The sequence below is a fragment of the Seriola dumerili genome, unplaced genomic scaffold (genome assembly GCF_002260705.1).
Source record: "Seriola dumerili isolate Sdu_G_001 unplaced genomic scaffold, Sdu_1.0 BDQW01000258.1, whole genome shotgun sequence".
NCBI classification, from domain to species: Eukaryota; Metazoa; Chordata; class Actinopteri; order Carangiformes; family Carangidae; genus Seriola; species Seriola dumerili.
In genome coordinates, this window is record NW_019174513.1 from 79,552 (window position 1) to 102,051 (window position 22,500).

The 22,500-nt window shown below is 42.9% G+C and overlaps 2 protein-coding genes across 2 annotated transcripts in view; one reads left to right on the top strand and one right to left on the bottom strand.

Annotated features, from left to right (window-relative positions):
• The window catches only part of LOC111230130 (cingulin-like), a 16,533-nt gene extending 5,890 nt beyond the window's left edge, over nucleotides 1–10,643 (bottom strand). The window contains exons 1-10 of the mRNA XM_022756729.1: nucleotides 10,594–10,643; nucleotides 4,542–5,466; nucleotides 4,335–4,405; nucleotides 4,143–4,212; nucleotides 3,912–4,007; nucleotides 2,922–3,043; nucleotides 2,504–2,615; nucleotides 2,024–2,236; nucleotides 1,012–1,160; nucleotides 89–209 (exon numbers count right to left, since the gene is read on the bottom strand). Coding sequence (XP_022612450.1) covers nucleotides 89–209; nucleotides 1,012–1,160; nucleotides 2,024–2,236; nucleotides 2,504–2,615; nucleotides 2,922–3,043; nucleotides 3,912–4,007; nucleotides 4,143–4,212; nucleotides 4,335–4,405; nucleotides 4,542–5,465 — 1,878 coding nt within the window. The 5' untranslated portion in view covers nucleotide 5,466; nucleotides 10,594–10,643. The remainder of the gene's footprint in view (nucleotides 1–88; nucleotides 210–1,011; nucleotides 1,161–2,023; nucleotides 2,237–2,503; nucleotides 2,616–2,921; nucleotides 3,044–3,911; nucleotides 4,008–4,142; nucleotides 4,213–4,334; nucleotides 4,406–4,541; nucleotides 5,467–10,593) is intronic.
• A 1,085-nt stretch (nucleotides 10,644–11,728) lies between these two features.
• On the top strand, nucleotides 11,729–19,508 carry LOC111230184 (SH2 domain-containing adapter protein E-like). The gene is made up of 6 exons (XM_022756807.1): nucleotides 11,729–12,618; nucleotides 13,202–13,328; nucleotides 14,966–15,220; nucleotides 15,454–15,850; nucleotides 17,468–17,587; nucleotides 18,285–19,508. Exons 1-6 carry the CDS (start codon nucleotides 12,187–12,189, stop codon nucleotides 18,475–18,477), a joined length of 1,524 nt encoding a protein of 507 aa, XP_022612528.1. The 5' UTR covers nucleotides 11,729–12,186; the 3' UTR covers nucleotides 18,478–19,508.
• Nucleotides 19,509–22,500: the final 2,992 nt, after the last annotated feature.

The following is a 22,500-nucleotide window of genomic DNA, read 5'->3' on the forward strand; positions in this document are numbered from 1 at the left end:
TGTGTGTGTGTGTGTGTGTGTGTGTGTGTGTGTGTGTGTGTGTGTGTGTGTGTGTGTGTGTGTGTGTGTGTGTGTGTGTTTACTGCACCTGGTTGAGAGTGTGCGTGTGGCCAGGGTCTGGTATCTGTTGTTTCATGGTGCTCACTTTTTCCTGGAGCTCCTTCAGTTCCTCCTCAAACTCCTCTTTTTCCAGACGAGCTTGCAGGAGTCTGAAAAATGTGAACATACAATTGATGTAAACCCACTGTACCAATCAAGTATTACTGCTTAATTAGCTGATCAGTAGCTGTTGGGTTGTATAGGTCAATCATGACAAGTGAGTGTAATTTATTTTGATGTAGTCAATGAGCAAAGTATGTCATTATTTAATCTTTAGGCAACAGGAAATAAATCAGCATTCCCTGTTACCACATAACAATCAGACACTTTCACATACAACAAGTCTACAATATGTTTTGCTAAACACAGACAAAAAATACAAGACCATCAACACCTCTCCCTGTATCTTTGTTGTTCCTGCTTGTACACAGTGTTCACAGTAACTGAATCGTCAATATGGACAAATATGGTCCATATTCCCATTTGGGACTGTATAATGTATTAGGGAGTTCATTGTCTATATTTGAATTTGGATCAAATAAACACTGTGGAGAGTCCTGAATTAGGGCTGTAAGTGTGGATGGCCTTGACACTACAGTGACAAGTGTTAGCACAGCTAGCCACATCTACAGCTCTGCATATCTAAACACAAATGCTGTTCAATTAGTGACTCTCACGGTGTTTCAGGGCTGCTGGGTGGCTCTCTAACAGAGAGAGGGAGAAACATTGACCAGGTAGAACGAAAGAGAAGAGATGGACACACATTAGTAGTACAGCAGGTGCAAAATGAAATGATGTAGAGAGGGTGAGAAGATCCATGTCCACATAAATACTGGAAACCCGAAAGCCAGGTAAGTAACTATGAATTCAATTTCTGATCATTATGTTGTGTTTAAATGTCTATAGACCCACTCTTGTTTAGTTGTTCGAAGTTCATCTCTGGTGGCATGAAACTGCTCCATCCAGTGGCTGCTCTCGTCTCTACACTCCTCCAACTGCTGCTGCAGAGAGCGAACTGATGCATTGACACGTAGCCGCTCTGATTCGATCCCTGCGTGAGACTAAAACAGGAGACAGAAGGATGGAGAGCATAATGTTTTGTATTCCCGCCATGTAAGTAGTATACTCAACAGTGTAGATAGACCACTCCATGGAGAAGTCATTTGCATTATCTTGATTGAAGAGGTCAAGTTTAAAATGCAGAGACTCCTGTGTACTCAGAGAGGTTGTTCACATGGAATCATGAAATCTGTTTATATCTCTATGTAAATAACAAGTAACTGTAAATGGGGGTCTTATAAATATAACTGGAATGGAAACTGCAGTGGATTTCTTCTCAATATTACAACAATAAAGTGAGTGCAGATTCCAAAGCACAGTGCAGCATGAAATTAAATTATAATGGGAAAATAATTTTTTTCAAACCTAAACAGATTAATCTGTCTGCGTGCTATGATGCCCTCCTGTTTTCATTTTGTTACTGTGTTTTGAAAGAGCTGGACTTGTGCATCACACACAGCTTACCGATCACCGGCAATACCCTGATCCTGAGCACGATTACATCCTTGTGAAGGAATACCAACAGCCAAGAGGAGCAATATAATGTAACTGTGAAATAGTATGTGTGCAGAAGACTTGATCTCAACAGCACATGTGTATCCTGTTGGAGTAGCCTTGACAGAGACACAGATGCTCTACAAGCTGACTCTTGTAAATCACTATCAATAAGAAAATCTACTGAAAGCCAAATTACAAATGTTGTCACCGGAGGGGCCGAAACCTAAAAGCACGTATAATCGTTTTTTCTGTTGAATGTACAGAGAGTCTGTTGTTGAGGGACCAGTTTTTTGACCAACTTGTCTCCAACTTGAAAGCATTTTCGTCATTTTTCAAACGTAAGTGATGCGAGTGTGACAGTACACACCTGAGATACCTGCTCCATGCTGCTGCGGAGCTTCTCCATGTCAGCACTGTACTGCTCTCTGAGCGCCTCTATCTCTTTGTCATGTGTGGCCACCTCTTCCTTCAGCGCTCCTTTCAGAGCCGTCAGCTCCCTCTCTCTCTGTCTCAACGTCTCCTCCAGCTTGTGTTTCAGCTGGCCGACCTCCATCAGCTGTGCCTGACAAGACATCAGGTCCTGCAGACACAGGAAATGCACAGTATTAACTTGATACCTCTGGGCTCTCGGCATACTGAAATTTAATGAAAGTTAATCTTGCTTTTGACTGCAAAAGCCTTTTCAACTATTCAACCTGTAAATATGTTGCCACACGATTAATATGTAGTCTTGAGAAGCAGTTTAGTCTCATGTCCTTTTTTTTTTTTTTAAACCCAGTATTGAGTTGAGACTGTTTCTCCCTGTATATCTGTGTGGGCGTTTTGTGAGATCACGTTTCCGTGTTACCGTCTTGTTGCCGTTTTCTCTTCTCAGTTCATCCTGAAGCTCAGCCAGCTGGTCCTCCATCTCTCTGACCCGTGCCTCAGCGTTCTCCCTATCCATACGCAGCTGAGTCAGCCTGCGAGGAAAAGAGGGCATACACATTACTCAATGATTCTTTGGATTCAAATGACTATGACATACTTGTTTGGCTTTGTGAATAAGATACAGTAACTGCTTGTTCATGACAGTGTGTGCTTGAAAACAAAGTGGGGCTGTCATTCCCCCTCCTACTCCTGACCACAGATACTCAAATAAACAATGGTGCCATGCCCCTTCCCGCTTTCCTGTGTGTGTGTGTGTGTGTGTGTGTGTGTGTGTGTGTGTGTGTGTGTGTCTGAGTGCGTGTGTGTGTGTCTGAGTGCGTGTGTGTATGTGCTCTCACTCTGATTGTGTTTCATTTAATTCTATCTTCTTCCGGTCCAGCATCTCCCGGAGTTGCAGATTTTCATCCAGACAGGACTCCAGCTCAGCTTTCAGGGCAGGATCAGAATTGCTAACAGAGCTCTACATATGAGCAGACATGATGAATAAATGAGAGCGGTGAAACATAAGACATCAGGTAGCTCTGCTGGCATAAACAATGAGCTTTGACGAAATGCTAAAGCGGCCTTGCATTTGCCCACCGATCAATATGCATGAGGGATTAAGCTCTTAGGAGCTATTAGAGATTAAGACCTGCCCAAGTTCCTTAAGACTACATATGATGAGTCATTATTGAAGTTAGATTATTGTGTGTGTGCACCTCTGACCGGGCCAGAGAGCTTTAAGGATTAATCAGAGGATTAATCTCAAGCACACTCCAAGGAACCCCCAGCCCTCCTGGTTAGATTAGTAAAAATGACATAAAAACTCAGAGGACACTCTGAGGGACTATTTCCTTCACTTGATAGTCAGTGCTCTCATTTTGAGGAGACTTGGATGAGTATTTATGTGTGCCTTTCCATGTAATCAGACCTGAGTTAAAGTGGCAAGTTCCTCTCTGAATGTTAACATCCTCCAATCAACCAGCTTGAATTTACAGAGGCATGGTGGGTCTTTCAAGGCACCAAAACACTACAGTAACAACCCAAAACTTAAGCAGCCATCCTCTACATGTCTTTGCCACCCCTACCTTAAACTGGGCTTCGTAAAAATGACATAACTCTAATAACTAACGTGGGTTTTGAAGCTTCAATTGGAAGAAGAAAGGAGGAAAAAGTGCTATTCTACGTTCTGGGCACACATCGAATATTCACTGCATTTAAAGCAAAACAAAGTGCGCTTGATCTATAAAACTGCCTTATCCACTAGAGAAAAGAATAGAGAAGGAAACATTTCAGCACTGCTAATAAAAATTTAAGAAGTAGAACGGTTTCATTCCTGCTTTGCTTACCCTTCTTTCCTCTTGCAAGGCAGTTTGTAGTTCAGCCATCTTTCTCTCAAGCTCCCTCTTTTCTCTCATCCACTCTTCCCTCGGCCCTTCTTTGGACTGAAAAAAGTTGTAAGGGGACATATAAACTGTATGTAAGCAGTTTGGCCATACTATTTCTTTATCTGACATATGAACCAGTGCAAGGGGCAACAAGCCCTCCACAGAACCAGATGTGTTCAAAAAGGGACAAACCTTTATATTCTGAATCTTCTGGCAGATGAGCTTGACTTTGTGCATAGTGACAACATCACTCTCGTTAGTTCTAGAGGCAGGTCAAAAAGGCAAAAGATAACTGTTTAACATTACTGTAGTAATTCATTAGCTTTTCTTTGTAACACCTATTTTAAAGTAACAGAAGGATAAAGATGACGTGGAGGTCCGTACCCTTGTCTCAGGATGTTGTAAATAGTCTGCATGGCCTGCTCCTCCTCAATGCACATCTCTGCACTCTGACCCTGGTCCAGCAAAAGGTCAGGGGTCACCTTAAGACATAGATCAGAAAACTACTCTTGCAATTTTGCATGCTGTGGGGTGTTTGCAGCCCTCTGAAAATCAGCTTTAATTCCCAAACAGAGAAGATTTCATTCTTACTTGTGCCTCAGTCAGACTGGCCTGCGGTGTCGCCACTGGAGCATGTCTCCCTGGTGAAGACCACTGATTAGTGGAGTGTCCTGAAAATGTGTTGAGAGCGTCTTGGCTGCGTCCCAAGCTGCTGTGAGTTGAGGACGGAGGTGAGGTGTAGGGGTTGGAGGTGAGGATAGGAGATGTAACTCTGGGATCTTGCTGTGGAGGAGGGAGGCCTCTCTGCTGGCCCCCAGTGTTACCACCATCAAACCTGTTTACTAGTCTGTTGACAGCCCTCTGTCTCTGATTAGAGTGAAACTCATTTGTTTGTTGAGGACGGTCAGGGTAGGGCTGAGTGCCCCGCACTGACCCAAGTGACCCGTTGAGCCCTGCCTGATATGAACCATCCCACATATTCCTTTCCATGTCCCCCTCTCTACCACTGCCACGCCGAGGCTGCTCTCTCTCCCCTCTGACTCCTAATCCTCCATCCAGGTTCCCATAACTACCAGACTTCCCATCCCCCGGTGGCCGAGACAGCTGAAAATCCTCATTGTCTGCATCCCTGTCCAGTAGTGACCCATGGGACTGGGCCCGGCGAAGTGCCCCTCCCTGCCCTCCTCTGCTTCCTCCTGCTACATCTACCCCCTGTGTTCCTGGCTCTGCCTTCTCTCTCCCCCGGGGAAGGCTACTGTAGCCAGACGGGTACTGGGTCTTGATCTGGACTCCATACGAGTCTCCTTTCTCTCCATCCTTCAGGACCACATACGGCTGGCCAGCGATACCCTGCACCCTGACCGCCACACCGTACTTGGAGCTGGTCTGGGTCTTGGGCTTGGGCTTGGGCTGGGACCCCGGCTGCCCACCACCAGTGTCGCAGAGGTCATTGATGAAGCGGATCTGGACACCGTAGTCCACTGGGGTCTTCTGACCTGAGGATGGCGTGCTCATGCTGGTAATAGAGAAGAGATCAGGGTAAAAAGTAAATAAAGGAAGCAAGGACAGGGGGAGAGCACATGCTGCACGAGACTACCAGGCTACATTTTTTAGTCCTTTAGTCCTAAATGTAAACTTTATGTGCTTTGTCTTGTTGCATTATATTTTATTCATTTGGCAGTCAATATCAGTATCAACCTCAAAAACCCAGATTCAGGTATGCAGACGAGGAGAGAGAAAAAAACAATCAATAGCCAGGTTAAAAAGAAAAACCTCTTCCCTCAAATAATCCCTCAAATGAGAAAATCAAATAGAGAATTACCTAGACACTCATTTGCAAGCAACTCTGAAACGTCACAATCTTGCTAGACAAAGACACAGCCTTGCTTTGAACAATACAGCAAAACAGATTTATAAGCAGTGACACCTAGTTTCTGGCTCTCAGCTGCTTGTGTGGACTTTGTACTCAGTGCACTCCATTAGTCATTAACCTGAGAGCACACACCCAGATATCACTCTCCCCTTGTAGGGACCGACTAAGCCTTTCCCAACTTTTGGAAGCTTCCCAGCCAGATACCAGAACTAATTCCCCCAACAAAACTTTGGCGGCTTGAATACAAATAGGTGCCACAGGAACTAGTCAAGACCTTTTCATTCTTTCACTCTGTAATTTCTCTACTTATTCGTTTTTCTTCACTCCCTAATCCTCCCGTTTTCTATACTTTGATAACACTGGATGAGTAATTCCAAAACTATTCCTCTTCCACTGCAACTGATCACACCTACATCAAATTTTAGCCATAAGTCACTGCCAACCTGATTTAACACTAGCAGTACCATAAAGTACTGAACTTTCCTGGTATTACAACGACTGACTGATCATGCCCAACCCCTTATGTCATTACAACAGTATGTTTAATTAAGCCCATTTTAAACCTATTACAACATTCCTCCTGACCTCTCCGCTCTGCACCTTTCACTTCCTCTCAACAGCTTCCCTAGGTGAGAGACAGAAAGTGGGTTGGGAGACAGAAAGGGAGGGTGAGGTAAGAGGGAGGGAGAGAGAGAAAAAAAGGCAGCTTTTCTTCTCTTATCAGTGCCTTGTGTGATAAAATCCAAAGTCGAGCTGTTCCTGTGAACAACCCTCCCCCTCATACACAGGAAGGGCTGACTACAGAAGTAACCTTCAAATAGATAACTCCATACATTATTGAACACGTTTACATTTCCATACAGATTTTGGAAGCTGTATGGCACTGTCAGCCACTCTGAGAAAGAGCAAAATAAGACACGGTGAGCAAAGTAAGCCAAAAAGTATGGCACTGTACGCCTTCCTCACTGTGAAAGTGAACACTAACATGTAAAACAACTTTAGAGCAGGAATAGGTGAAGGTAAATGTCTGGTCAGGTAGTGAATGGAGCAACGTCATTTGAGACGTCATGAATGACCTTTGAAGGAATCTGTGTGCTTGTGGTGCGTTAGCATCATCCGCAGACAGACCTGCACATCAGACGTGCACAGTTAAGTCAGTTTTTTTTCCACCCTTTGGGAACCACAGAGGAAGCACCATGTCACAAAACGTTTGTGAAGTCATGCGTGAAGTCTGCAGCCCAGTGCCTTTACATCAAGGTCAAGCAAACATGTCATGCACTGATGATTGTGGGACAGACAGGCCATACGAGGGACCTAGAAAACAATGATTTAATGTGAAATGCTCATCTGATCTAGGTTGATCTGTAGAGTCTGAGCTATGAGTGGGTCGGATTAACTTACAGAAAGGCAACTGTAAAGCAGAAAAAAGTCTCTCTCTTAACATCTGATCATCTGCATTCCTTAATCAGTTTAATATTTTTCATGTCACAGAGGAAGAGCGCATTGCCAGCTCCGCAAGGGGGAGTGGGGGACCCATCCTATTGTCCAGCTGATGTGGGGCGGAAAACGAGGGCAGCAATTCTGAGAATGCCAAAACTATTCCCATCCTCTTTCATTCACTGCCTTACATTGTCTTTGATTATAACAAGTTTGTTTAGACACTGACATTGTTTGTTGTCTACATAAAGCCCCCTTTTAGGTTCCTCCAGAAACCTAATTTCTTTCCATACCTCTCTAAAATGAACCTCCTTGTCCATAGTGAAAGCAGGATATCAAACAGGTCAGTCACTTTTTAAAATGTGACAGTTTCCTCATTTAAAACAAACACTGTATGATTCCTATCCTTAAGAGTTGAAAAATAGTCGATTACTCAATTTGTCATTCAACAGAAGATTAATCAGCATCTATTTTAAAGACAGATTCATTATTTTAATCTTTTTTCAAGCCCAAATACTGAACATTCTCATTCATAGTAAACTGATTGTCTTTGGGTTATGGACTGTTGGTCAAACCAAAAAGTGATATGAAGACGTCATTGTAGGCTTTACTTTTTGCTATGTCTTAACATTTTATAGACCAAATAATTGAGTGAATAATGCAAAGATTAATCAATAATGAAAACAAAAAAACTTAGTTGATAGGTTGCAGCTCTGGTATTCTTTTAGCAGGCTCTCGTTTTCCCAGTTAGGAGTATATCTGGTGTTTTTGGATTCCCTTGCCAGTCATGTTACCCTGCAGTTACGCTGATGGGCCTCCGCCTTTGGCCTCAAATTGAATTCTTGCACAGTAAATTGAATTGGAGCTACTTCCCTGTTAAGATCCAAGATGGAATGGAAAATATAATTAGGAGATTAGCGGGTGTGGAGAGAAATGAAACAACAGCAATGTGTGGAGTCATGAAAGTGCCTCTGCTGACTCACAGAGTCATTGTGGTTCATATGATCCGATCAACTCTGGCTTGGCCCAAAACTGATACAGGCAGAGATAGCAACAAAGGCTGAAGGTTTTCTGAGTCATTCCTTATTCTAAAAGAGTAAAACACACTGGATGACAACTAAACTAGGCCTGGAAATGTTCTGTGTGCTGCTATATAATATAACAAATGTATCCATCCTAAAAAAGTATATTCAATATTTACTGTGTTTTTACAATCTATTAACAATGTGGATATTGCCATTGTCCAATTATTTTATTCTGTCATTAATCTGTTTATTATGTTTTAATCTTTAAAATGTCAGAAAAGTTTTCACTAGTTTCCCATGCTAACATCTTGCATCAGCTGAGGATGACTAAGTGAGGTGAAGTTGAAAGTGCTGGAAAAAGCTAGTACAGTTTTTATGTCAACCCGCTGTTTTCAAGGTCAATAATGAAGTTCCATTGGTCATATTCAATTTAAAGAGACAAAAACAGCAAATCCTCACATTTGAGAATTTTGATAATCAATAAATTGTGTTAGACATTTTCTAAGCGAAAATGCCAAAGATTTGATGTTCGTAGCTTCTCAAATCTGAGGATTTGATGCTTTTCTTTCATCATAAATGAACTGAATATCTTTGGGTTTTGGACTGTTGGTCAGACAAAACAAGACAGATGAAGGTGTTACACCTTAGTCTCTGAGAAATTATAACAGGTTTTCACTGTTTTCAGGCATTTTATGGAGAAACTGATTAATTGAAAAAAAGACAACAATTGGTAGATTAATTGATCATGAATGTAATCTTTAGTTGCAACACTAGATGCCTGACATATTGATAAATCGACTAACTATTTCAGCCATAGTTTACAGCATCCCATAAAGCCAATGTGGCCTTTAACTCGTTAAACAGCAGTTTGCCCCTTTTCCGCCAGGTGAATCATTAAGTTTTACAGGCACAGAAGATAGACATGTGAGGATGTAAGATGGACAAAACAGTAGCTCACTACCTCTCTGTCTTTAAAGGACAGGCAGCCACTCACTCAGTCCTCAGGGTATTCTCCCTCTCCATTACATTCTTGACATAAACCCAGGCCCTCATCCTCTCTACAGCGGTCAATCTCGCTTTCCAAACTTGCCACTGCTCCTCTTTCACACTCAAACAAACAGCCATTTATTCCCTCTTTTCAAATCCAAAGAAGTTCATTGGCATAACAAAAGAGAGACTTCAGTGTTACCAAATAGTACACAAATGACACCATATTAGGAGCACATAAATACGCCCCTCCCTTCACTCACATTCCAGACACTTGTTTCTCTCTGTCCTTCTCACTTACACAGGCTGTGTGTGTGTGTGTGTGTGTGTGTGTGTGTGAGAGAGAGAGAGAAAGAGAGAGGGGGAGAAGGAGAGAGGAATTGAATTATGGGTTTTTTATCTGCACACTTGAGTGTTTGCACCTGTAAGATTGGACTAACCTTTATCATTGAGAATAACTACCACCAGACTGCATTTTCTTCCATGTTTACTCTGTCTGAAAACGAAACCATGTCGGTGGTGATGCAGGTTCAACACTATAATTATTGAAATTCATGACAGAATCCACAAACCCTCCATTATCCACTTCCAAACTATAACCTGCATTAATTCTTACCTGTGTCATCCGTTTCATATGACTCAAGCTAATCTTGAAAAACATCTTTATACTTACAGAACAGCTCTTCAAAATATCTTTCTAGTGAATGCATGCCAAGCTGTTTTATTATTGAGATGCCTAGATTCAAGGCCAAGGATCTGAAATGTGGTTACATTTGGAGTCACTGTGTCAGAGATGTTATAATTGTTTATCAGTGCACAGTTTTTCCAGTGACAAATCCCCCTGGTAGCACAGGGTAGAGACACAACAAATGCACAGAATTCATACCTGTCTTGGAGAGAAACTGCTTTTCAGTATGAATTCATTTGGCATTTAAGTGTGTATTATGCTAGGAGAAATATGTAGCCAACCTGAACTGACTGATAACTTTAACAGAAACATTTGCAGACACCTCTAGCACATATTTCACATCGCATAACAGGCAAATCCAAGTATCCTGAAGTAACGCCGGGAGCACTGGTCCCTGTCTTTCTCTCGACCCATCAAACTAACGTTAGCAACCAAGCTAAACTGGCAACCAGAGAAACCTCACAGTGTCACAATAGTAGTAAAAATGACTACACAACCAACTTAAATAAATGTATAAGCGCCACCGAGCCCCAGAAAAGCCTTTACAAAGCGAATAACTGACTGTCTGACAGGTCGTGTCTGTCTGGTTTGGCTGTCTGGCTGAGTGAAGTCCAAAACCAACCGTAAAGTTACCTCTTTCTCTCAAGTTATCCCTCCGCTCCTCTTTGACACTTCGCCTCCCCTGTTTCGATGATAATTCAAATGTTTTCACAGACATCCATAAAAATCCACGCAGAAAAGCGGGAGAGAAAAACAATTCATCCGCAAATTAGCACAGCAACAAGTTCATTATGCGGCGACTGCAACCTGTTACCTTTTGTCGACGATGTAAACGTCCCGCCCAGCCTCGCCGGAGAGAGCTCTCTGATTGGACCAGAGCGCTGACATGGGCGGAACTATAGATATCGACTACTTTTGCTATTGGTGCGATCTCTACGTCAGTTAGTCATTGTGCTGAACCAATTTAAGGCCTTTGGGATTATTGGGAAAAAAAAGAGAAGCCCGTGTTTTCACTCCAGTTGAACAAAAACTACCGGCATGACACAGATAAACAAAACGTTTTCAGGACCAGTGATGGGCCAAGATGAATACACACTAATGCCCCTATGTATTTGTTTCTCAAATTTACCAGTAGATGGCGCACCTATCTACTAGCTGGTGGATCAGCAGCATCAGGGACCTTGGCAAAAAGCTCAAATCTTCTGCTACAGACGCACGACCTCCAAGAACATGTAGTGCAAACAACTAACTTATTCAGGTAAGCGTGGTCGTCTCTATTCATGATTTTATTATCAACCCCATTTAATTCTGCTTTTGTGGCATATTTAGTGTTGTCTGTCGTTGCCTATCCTGACATTACAAGTCATAAAATTAAGTGCATAAACAAATTAGAAAAGGATAACTCTTTAGCCCTTAGTGATCATGTACTGCAAATGTCGTTGTTACCATGGAGAGGTGAGTGGACCACAGATATGATCTCAACTGTAGTGGTAAAAACCCCAAAGGTCGATTTTTCAAACTGTGTAATAACTTGTCATAACTGTCAGATTTTGAATCCTACATGTTGTTTACTGCCAGGCGTCTGTTGGCCTTAGGCCAGCTGCTGATCAAGTTTGGAGAGGATTCAGTTGTAGAGTAGGCTATCCATTGAAATTATTACAGTAAAGCTTCTACCCCGCCCCGTCCACACAGCCCCTCCCCAAACCCCAGCGACATCCCACTGTCTGCTCACACCAACTTTCCTCTCCATCTCATCACTTCGCCTGGTCGACAGACAGGACGCACCATCTCACGCTCCGGGAATGGGATCTTTACTGGGTTCAAAGAAAAACTTCGAGTTCTTTCGAGTTTACGCTCTAGAGAAGCTACTTTTCAAACTGCAGGGATAGTTGTTACTGCAGGTGCAGGGTGACAGCAACGAAGCAACGCTGGCCAATGATCTCCAAGACGCACCAGAAGTTGTCTGATAGTCAAGGAGTTCCAGACGCTAGGAATCAGTGCAGCACCATAAAGTGGTCTCAGCTGAGTTTGATTACTTAGATATTCTCGCAGTTTTATACCAAAGTTACTTTAACCGAGGTGTGCGTAAAATATTTGTGCGTAAAGCTGGAGCCGTTGCGCACAGTTCAAAGTTAGCTCTAGTGGGGCAGCTTATGCAAGAACGTGTGAAAGACCACAGATTTGTTTAATATTAAATCTGTGAGAAGCGTTAATACCTCGAAAGCCATGGCAAAATGGTTCAGAGATTTCCCTATCAACCTAAAGAACGGAAATGAAAGGGTCCGCTCGGCCTCTGAGTCTGGTACACAAACTCGACCCAAACCTTCGCGAGATAGTTTGAAAGGAAATCAACGTAAGGATGGAGGAGTTGGGGGTTTATTAGCAGGGAGAAATAGGAAAAATTCTGCGATAGAACTGGGTCGTAACAACGGTGGGACAGTCTGGGATACGCTCACGAATGGAAAAGGTCGCAAGAACTCCAAGATCGAGACTGGGACATCAGATGAGAACCGCCAGGTCAGGACCTCTAGTCTGGCGCAAGCGTACATCAGCAGGATGATCAAGGTGGACAAACAAGACAAGATCCCCAAACTCAACGGGATAATTGAACATAAGCTGCCTGAGAACGAGAAGGGAAGGTCTGACATAAAGACAGCGGTGAGTAAAGAGATTGGACCACCATATATCACTTATTGATCTTCATATTCCATCTGCTGTTTATTTAGAATCAAACCAAGAGGAAACTCTAGCAGCATGCAGATTAAAAAGTCAATATACTGTACAGTGCAAAAAGAAAAAAAAAAATTTCATTATGGGCTTGAGGTCACTGCGTTCCTTTGTGTTTTCTCTCCCCACCTCTCAGTTCATAACCCTGTATTCAGTTTCCATCACTCTCAAAAGAATACAATGCAGTTTCACTACATTGTGTCAGATCAAACAAGCAAACACAATGCGCTGACCTCTTTGCACAAGTATTTCCGCTTGTCCCTCCATTACTTGTCACTCAGTCATGGACACCACACACACACACACACACACACACACACACACACACACACACACACACACACACGCACTCACACGCACTCACACGCACGCGCACACACGCGCACACACACACACACTGTAGTGCATCAGATCCCTCTCCCCCTGCCCGCTCGGTTGTCTCCAGGTAAATGTAATGTGTGAATAGGTAGTAGTCCAGCATTGTGCTCTCTGACTGGTGTTTTCCTTCTCACAGCTGATCATCCTGGAGGACTACGCAGATCCTTTTGATGCAGAGAAAACCAAGGAGCAGAGAGAGGCTGAGAGAGCAGGAGTGAATGATGGGTACATGGAGCCCTATGATGCCCAGGTCATCATCACAGGTGAGGTCAAGTTTTATCGCCTGTTTCAGCAATTACAGTTACAAGTGCGATCGAAGACGAAGTATACTCAAAACTGCATGTTTAATGATCGTGCTAAACAAGGGTAAATTCTAATGGAGTTTGTCTGCTGACAACGTAACTTAATTTATTATTACCCCTTAATACACTTTACATATCACCTTTGATAAGTTAAGTTAATTACATGCAAGCCAGGGGCACTTGCTGCTTACACTTTACCTTACATCTTAGCTCAGTTTCCCTGCACTCACACCATCTCACATTCCTGTTAAAGGGCTGTTTAAAAGTAACTTTGAGCCAAGTTAGACCCCCAGTCTCTCTGCTGACTTCCCTCCCTGCTGGCGGTTGCTATAGGAACAGTGTTGTGCAGGGACAATGGGTGCAGCTTCCTCTTCCAACTTCCTGTCTCCTGCCTCTGTTTCCTTTGCCCCATTCTCTTGATAGGAAGTTGGCCCCAATGCCCCCCCCTCCTCACACACATACACACACACATACGCATAATACTTTATGGTCTCTTACGTGTGAAAAAGAATTGAAAGACCCCCTCAACCCTTCCCAGAACCTACCAGCCCCCCCCCCCCCCCCCCCCGCACTGCCCCTCGCCCAATCACTTCCCAGCAGTCAGGAAGTGGCCTGGTCAGCCAGCCAATCAGCAGCTGTGTTGACCTTTTCTTCCTGTAACTTCATTGTTTGGTCACACAATAGTGCAGATATAAAGGCTACCTGTTGGACAGCAAAGAAACACAACAAAAAAAATTCCTAAAAATGCAAAACAAACACAATGTCCGAAAGAATATACATGTGTTAGAATTTAAAAGATGTTTAGGGTACCATGGTGTATTCATTTAAAAAACATAGAAATCTCAAATAAGCATGCCGCTTAGTTTGAACTGATGGACAAACTTACCAGTCCAAACCATAAAGTCAATAAAATGTGCAATATTAAAAAGTGTACTTTAACTTTACTTAATTTTGCATGAGCCTCAGTTAAGATTCTCCTTTTTCTGTTTCCAGCAGTGATGATTAGTACACATTGAATATCACACATCCCTTTGGATATGTGACAGACACATTATGCAAATTAATACTGAGAAGCTTGCAAGAAGTGCACGCCCGATCACAGGCAAATTTAGATGAATATTAATGAAGTTTGTTAAATTTTTTAGAGTAACATCAACATTTTACATGTAAATGAAAAACAAAGCAAGTCATCAAAGGCCTCACTACTGTGGAGCTCACTAATACATTATACAATAAGGCAGTTGTTTTGCTATCATATGTATTTTAATTTGTCTGAGGGAGGTTGATTTTCTGGTAAGTCAAACAGAAGGGGAGACACAAACACACACACACGCGCACACACACAAACACACACACACACACACACACACACACACACACACACACACACGGTTATTGAAAAATAAAAGCAGTAAAAAGAGCCACTTTGCGCTCAAATCACAATACCTTTCCGAAAAAAAAAAGACAAAGAATAAATCTTAACAAGAGAAAGTGATAGTGTTGCGAGTCCTTTGGGAGACACAAAGCTTTGTCTATTGTTGCATACAGTAGGTGGAAATCCAACATTACTAACAAATCACATGACCATTCTGCTGTAGAGGTTCGTAGACGGGGCTCCAAAGACCTCCTGAAAGTGTGTGTTCTTCTGGACCGAGGCCACAGAGAGGGGAAGGGAGAAGAGGGCAAGCCCGCGCCTCCTAATATCTACGACACACCATATGAGGGAGGACCGGAGGGTGACAGTGAGGGGGTGTGGATCCCTGTCACACGGCCAGAGTCTGACGTTCGTCCTGCCGGAGAGTACGAGTTGCCCTGGGAGTGGAGAAAAGAGGACATTGTGAGAGCGCTGTCAGGTAGAGAAAGGGAGAGAGGGATGATGGGAAGGGTGGGGGTGTAGGGCGTGGAGGAAGGATGCCATGAATTTTATTTGTACAGTAATGCCACAACAATTTTGTGTTTGCTTTAGAGAGGAAACTAAACAATCCTGCTGAATCAATTTCCAGACATGTGTTTACTTTGGTAGATCTGGTATCTTTGATAGTATTTTATTATGAAAGGTTGATATTGTCTCTCCTGCTTCCTCCAGCTCAGTTTGAGGCACTGGATTGTTCTCCCGCTAAAGAGAACGGTTCAACCTCCAGCCGCCAGCAGCAGCAGCAGCAGCAGCAACAGCAGCAGCAACAGCAGCAGCAGCAGCAGCAGCAGCAGCAGCAACACACCCTGAGACAGAAGAGCTGGAACCATAAAACACGTGTCTCCTCTTCTCCGACCTCCTCCTCTTCACCCTCCTTTCCCTCCTCTCCTATTCTCAAACTTTCCCCTCTCACACCTCCATCTCCTTCTTTCCCCACCCTCAAACTCTCACCCCTATCACCCTCCTCCAGCCCTAGCAAACTTTCCCCTCCATCCCCTACCTCCCCTGGTGCCCCGCTGGATGGGGATGCAGCCAAAGTGGACCCAAGTCTGCCGCTGGAGAAGCAGAGGTAAGGAGGGAGAAGACATATGGCAGGAGGGGTGAAAAGTGGCATATGATGTTTTAAAATTACAGTAAGGCAAAAATAAGAAGGCATCTGCATACTGGATCTCGTGGATCTCGGTGGTTCCAAAATGTTACCAGAGTGAAACAGGCAACATTTTGACCCTATGTGGTCTGCATCAGGCAAAATGTGCAACATGACAAATAATTAATAATATGATGATAAAAGGAGGAAATACAGAATGAATAAAGTTAGAGTAACCGTTTCAAATATTAACATATTATTGACAAATTTGCATTAATCTTGACATAAACAATAAGTAATTTTGTAGATTTAAACAAATAAGGCGTGACATGACACGAGTCCTAGCTTCAAACCCGAGGTGGGTTTGGACAGGTAACAGGATCCAGTGCTCTTACTCCCACAGTCCAAAGACATTCAGGTGAGGTGATTTGGAAACTCCAAAATAAACATAACAAAGACTTTAAAGTGGGTTTTTTTTCTTCAGTTTACCTATTAGTCTGTCAATAGACTTTTGATCTGTTGCATGCTGGGATGAGCTTTAGCGCCCACCATAACCTTGAACAGGATTAGTGGATTGAGGGAATTAAACAAATGAGATGGGGGTTGAGACATTTGGTCGCCTTTATCTCATGTCTGCGTATTATTTGTGCTTATCAACATTAACAGCACATTTCTCATAAAGTCTGCAGCGTTCATTGCACTTCTTCTCATGCTGTCTGCTCTCTGTGTTGCCCTGCTTGCATTTGTTATGAAGTATTTTTTTTTTCTTCTGTGTTTGTAAGACAGGGAGAACAGCACCCTCCTCAGTTTTGGCTACAAATCAGCTTCCCTGTGTAAAAGTTGTAAAGCAATCCAGCAGAATTACCTCAATATCTCATCACACAGCGCAGAGGCTGCCAGTTCTCTTGGCCAAAATCTCATATATATTTTACACTTGGCACTTAAGAAATTTTTAAGTGAAATTGGGTATTTATTACTGCAAGCACAAGCCAGCAGCAACCCCTAAGGTGCTGAACATAAGAAGACATGCTGAAGGGAGGTGCACCCTTAAGGTTAGGCTTGATTGAATAGACAGGAGAGACTCCTCATCCTGTGGCCTTTCTCTTCAGATGGAACATGTGGGGTACATGCTCAGAGCATGTTCGCATTTGTTCCCCTCATGTTGAAGCTGAATGCCAGTGTGTTTTGCCTCCGAGCATCAAGGCTACATACAGCTTGTTTATAACTGGCTCTCGCCTGTAGCCACTGTCAGCACCACCTTGTGTCCTAATAGGCCTCCCCTGACACTCTGCACAGCCACGTACACTTTGTATGACCACTTTATTTATCTCTTTGTCTTCTCAAGTTCACCTTTGACATTGTTAACTCATTCAGTCCACAACATATATCTGTCTGTCTGTCTGATTTACGACGACTGTAAATCTTTGTCTGCCTGTTTCCTTCCTCCCGTCAGTCTCTTTCTCTTTTTCCCTCTCTCTCTCGCCATCATCACCTATCATTAACTTGACATCTGACTTATCTCCATATGTCACTGTGCTATATGTCAATGATCTGCTGTCTCTCTTTGCATCTCCCCCACCCCTCCCTCGCCTCTCCAAGCTGGTACCATGGCAGTGTGAGTCGGCAGCAGGCTGAGGCTCAGCTGCAGCGCTGCAGGGAAGCCAGCTTCCTGGTGAGAGACAGCGAATCAGGAACCAGCAAGTACTCCATTGCTCTGAAGTGAGTGTGGGGATGTGTGTACGTGTGTTTAATTTTCATGCGTGTTTGTTGAGCACTTTTGAAAATCAACATGTTTCGTGATTTTTCCTTTTTCATTTCAGAATGTCACACGTCTCTCTGCGTGTTTACTTATACATTAAATCAGCCTTGTTTGAAAATGGGCCTGGGCAGGACATTTGTCATACAGTGTATTTTAGAAAATAAATATGAATGCCATTATTTTTTATTTATATTATTCCACACTGATTTACCCCGATTTTGGCTATTTTTAAGGCATTGCTAAGGAGATACAGCAGCTGGCGTTGTAGCAGCAACAGCAGCTAATGCATGAGAATGTGTGTCATTTGTAGAGGAGACACTAACAGGTTCTCAGGATAAAGGCTGAAATCCTGTGCGCCATTTGTGTGTGTGTGTGTGTGTGTGTGTGTGTGTGTGTGTGTGTGTGGACGTGCGCCTGAGAGCACATTTGTTGTACACTGCTCATTCATTTGAGAGTCCACATCATTAACCCCATTTACACATCCACTGAACCCGGTAAATGCATAGCCTCATTTAGGGAGAGATAGATAAGAGAGCTCATTTTTTAGTACCAACATGTATATTATTTTTCCATTCTGCAGCATCCTATGCAAGTCTGTCTTTGCTGACAATTTTTATTTCTTTCTGTCTCGTCTTTCTCTCTGTCTTGTTCCATTAGGACCAGTCAGAGTTGTGTGCACATCATTGTGGCCCAGACTAAGAGCAGTAAGGGCTTGGGCTACACACTGGATCAGAGTAGCTGTGTCTTCTCCAGTATCCCTGAGCTGGTCCACCACTACTGCACACACAGACTGCCTTTCACTGGAGCCGAACACATGACCCTGCAGCATCCTGTGCCCCGGCCACACTGAACATGCGTAAAGGACAAACAAACACCCTAGGACACAAGCACACATGCGCAGACACAAGCAGAGACAAGTATGTCACATTTATGAACAAGTGCACACAGACACACACATAAACGTGTTAATACATGTGTATACAAAGATACACATATAGAGATATGCTGCTTTGGATTGCCCTGTGTACCACCTTACTGTAATAAGTTCATGTGTTTGTAGCGCTACCAAGCGCTACCTAGTGGTCAAAATCAGACACTACAGTTACCACTGATCACATTGTTGTAGTGTTGACTGTTTCCAAGCCAAGATTTAAAAAACCACACACACAAGCCACGTTGATTGTATTTATAGTTACTGGAAAACCATCTCTGCACCATAGTTTTGTCCATTGACTCTACAGACCCACTCTCCCCCATGTAAACCTCATTGATCTGTGTAATACCTGCAAAGATGCGCACAAAACCCTGCATTTACTATAGCCAATATGATATTTGAAGCAAGTGGAGAGGCTTATAATCTCCTCCCCTTACACAGAGGTGCTGACATCATCAATTAGCACCCTTCCATCCAGTTAGGTCTTGGTTGGTTGGATCAATACACCTGATTGGAGTATATTCGTTCATCCATCTGACACGTCAATCAGCGCATTGATCTATCCTGAAAATCAGGCTGATTTTCCAGCTACTGTGTCCATCAAGAGAAAGAGCTTTATTGATTAGATGATTAGAAGTAGTGTAGAGGGAGGGGTCTTATAACATTACAGTATCCATCCAGCTAAATTGTTTAAGTGTGTGTCAGTGTGCAAATGAATACATGAATATCTGGCCCATTTACGTGCCTTCACTGTAATCTAAATATGGAATTTTATAAAAAAGATATCTTATTTTGAATGAAACCAAAAATGTACCTACTGTATGCATAAATGATGTGTGTATGAAGTGATTGCTTGATATTGTCAGATTTTTTACATCAACCACCCAATGATGTGGGCTGTATATTATTGTTGTAAAACATTTATTCAGTAAATAAAACTAAATTCATATTAACTGAAGACAAACTGTGTTATTAATAGACGTGCCTGCCGCAAAGCAAAGCAGGGTTCAAGCAAAAAGCCACTGAAACAGAGATGAGGAGCAAACCAGAGTGAATCTGTGTGTTTTTTTCTTGTAGCTGTAAAAATCATTGACCTGAGTGTGAAATCAATTACAGTTACACACACACACACGCACTCACACGTTTGCAGTCAACACATCCAGACAAACCTGAGCACACATAAGCACAAATGCAAAATGCATACATAAATAGTGCACACACAAATAGCATTTCTTCACCCAACCCAAAAGTATCTAAATCCTCGCTGACACACACATGAAGCGTCTCACAAAATACAGAGAGGCTTTATCCTCACAATGATGCATGGAAGCGTGTGTTTGGGGTAAGATATGTCTTACCAGTAAACACCAGTGTATTGGTTTGCATGAGTATCTCTCAGAGAAATGTCTGTGTGCGTGCACGTGTGTGTGTGTGTGTGTGTGTGTGTGTGTGTGTGTGTGCAAGCGTGATTGTGCCCATGTGTGCATCCATGTGTGCATTTATGTGTGTGTGCATGCAGTCCTGTGTGTGTGTGTGTGTGTGTGAGAGAGAGATAGAGCGAGAGAGAGAGAGAGAAAGGGAGTCAGAATTTTTCTGTTCAGGGATTACCAGGTTGCCATGGTGATTAGTTAGAGTGAGGTAGGGCCATCTCTACGGGGAATGAGAAGAGGGAGGAGAGACAGACTGCAATATAAAAAGAGCTATGAATAACTGTGGCCATAGTAGCAATGTGCTCCCCGACAGAATAACCTGCTTGGTTTGTGAATGGAGAGCAGCAACATGTAACGCCAAAGCGAACGCATTTAATTCCTCCTACTGTCAGTTCACAAATCTGTTTCTTGTGGCATTTTATCAGTCGTAGGACACCCCAGAGGGTCAAAGTGCAAGGTCGACTCCAGCGAAAATACGTGTCTTGCTCAAAGACACTTCAGCAAAGCAGATGCTCACTTTTTCATGTGTTTGTATCCAGACTTTGCGGTCGAGGAGCCGTCTCTAATCTTGGCCTTCCTCCTATCAGGAGTGTCAGAAATGGCAATGTTACACAACAACAGACACCGCTAAGTATCACCCCTCCTTCCATCCGTGTGATCTGTTAGGGTTTGTCCTCTGTGTTCTCTTAATTAAATCACAAAGTAGGTCAAAACAAACAACATGCCTAGGGTGTTGGACACGATTCTTGATTCTGTCTGTTTTTTGGGGAATGTTGCAGTCAGTATGCATGCAGCCCACACTGGCCTATCACTGGCCCATGAAAACCACGTATCTCAGAATTTATTGATTTAGAATTTTTTGGATAAACCAAAAGAGTTAAGTTTTCCTTCATGGACTGAGAAAATGACTTGCTTACTTCTTAAGCTGAACAAACCATTTAAAAACCCACCGGAGTATCTGAAAACTGCACCGTTACATAGCTAAAAACAAAGCTGTTTTAATAGCTCACAAAAAGTCGACATTTGGGACGTAGATGGTTTTCTTTCTATCACCTGCATTCTGGATATGAGCTTATAAGGTGTCGGTGGTGGAGGAAATATTCATGTCCTTTACTTACATAAAGAATAGACACAATCCCAACATGTAAAAACACAAATTAAAACGCTGCCTTCAAAAGGCTACATAAGTGGAATTTTATCAGCCAAATATATTTACTGATTATGCAGCAAGATGACAGCCTCATGTCAGTGTTGTATTGTTAAATATGATATTAATTGATTATTATTATAACTGATGCATTAATGTGAGCGTAATTTTATTGTAGCAGCTAGTCAAGGCGGAGTGATTTTGATCTACTTTTCATGTTTTCCGATTGTTTCATCTACTACAGAACATCATATTTTAGAAGATGATGTTGTATGCAAGTTGTATGCAAAGTCTTAATCTGCAAAGTAACTCCAGTTATCAAATGAATGTAGTGGAGCAGCAAGTCTAATATCTGAGAAAAGTAAAAAGTAACATAAAATTGAAATAGTCAAATTGCGAGTGCCTCAAAAATGCCGAAATGTTCTTTGTTACATTCCGCTAGACTTTGTCTTATCTTATACTATTAACCAGCCTGTGGTTCATAGATCAGATTTGTATGTTGTTAATCAAAGTGTTGCCCAGATTTGACACAGGAAGTAATTGCAGCCACAAGAAGACAGAATGACAGTGAGAGAGGAAGGGACAGAGGAAAGAAGAGAGAGAGAGGGAGCGTGAGGGGGTGTTAGGGGAAGACAAGCACTCGTGGGGGTCCCAGCTTTTAAATAATTCAGAGACAGACTCACAGCACTCAGTGCAGAGGAGGAGCACTGTCAGGTCAGCTCATTCACTGCAGAGGAGAGGTAGAGAGGCAAAAAGGAGAGGACTGTACAGAGAGAGGGAGCGTATAAAGATAGCATGAGAGAGGAAGACATTACTGTGGAAGAGTTTGCCTGCGTGTATGCATATGTACATTTGTGTGTGGCTACAGTACATGCATTGTGTGCATTAATGCACGAGTGTGCATGTGCGTGTGTGTGCCAGCTGCGCATGTGTATTCTCCTCTGTGTGTGTCAGTGATGAAAATAGACAAAATGAAGGAGAAACAGGTCATTTCCTCATGGAGCTTTCTGGTTTCTCTTAGTCACCACGGCAACCGCCTCCTCCCTCTATTCTGCACTCCTGTTTACTTTGTTTACTCTTCCCCCATCCATCCCTCCCTGCCTCCCACGCTCCTTTGACTCCCCTCCTCTCGCTTTTTGAGTCCTGTACCCCTCTTTATTTGTTTCATTCCCTCCGCGCCTCAGCATCCAAATCAGTTGGTTTATATCTCTTATCATGTGGCATCCGACTCTCACCATCATCACCTTCTTTGTGTTCATCTTAACTTGCTTACCTGGCTACTCTTCCTTCTTAACTCCCTCCTCCTACCTGTTCTCTCCTCCCTCCCTATCTTCCATCATCTCCCATCTTGCACGTTTGACT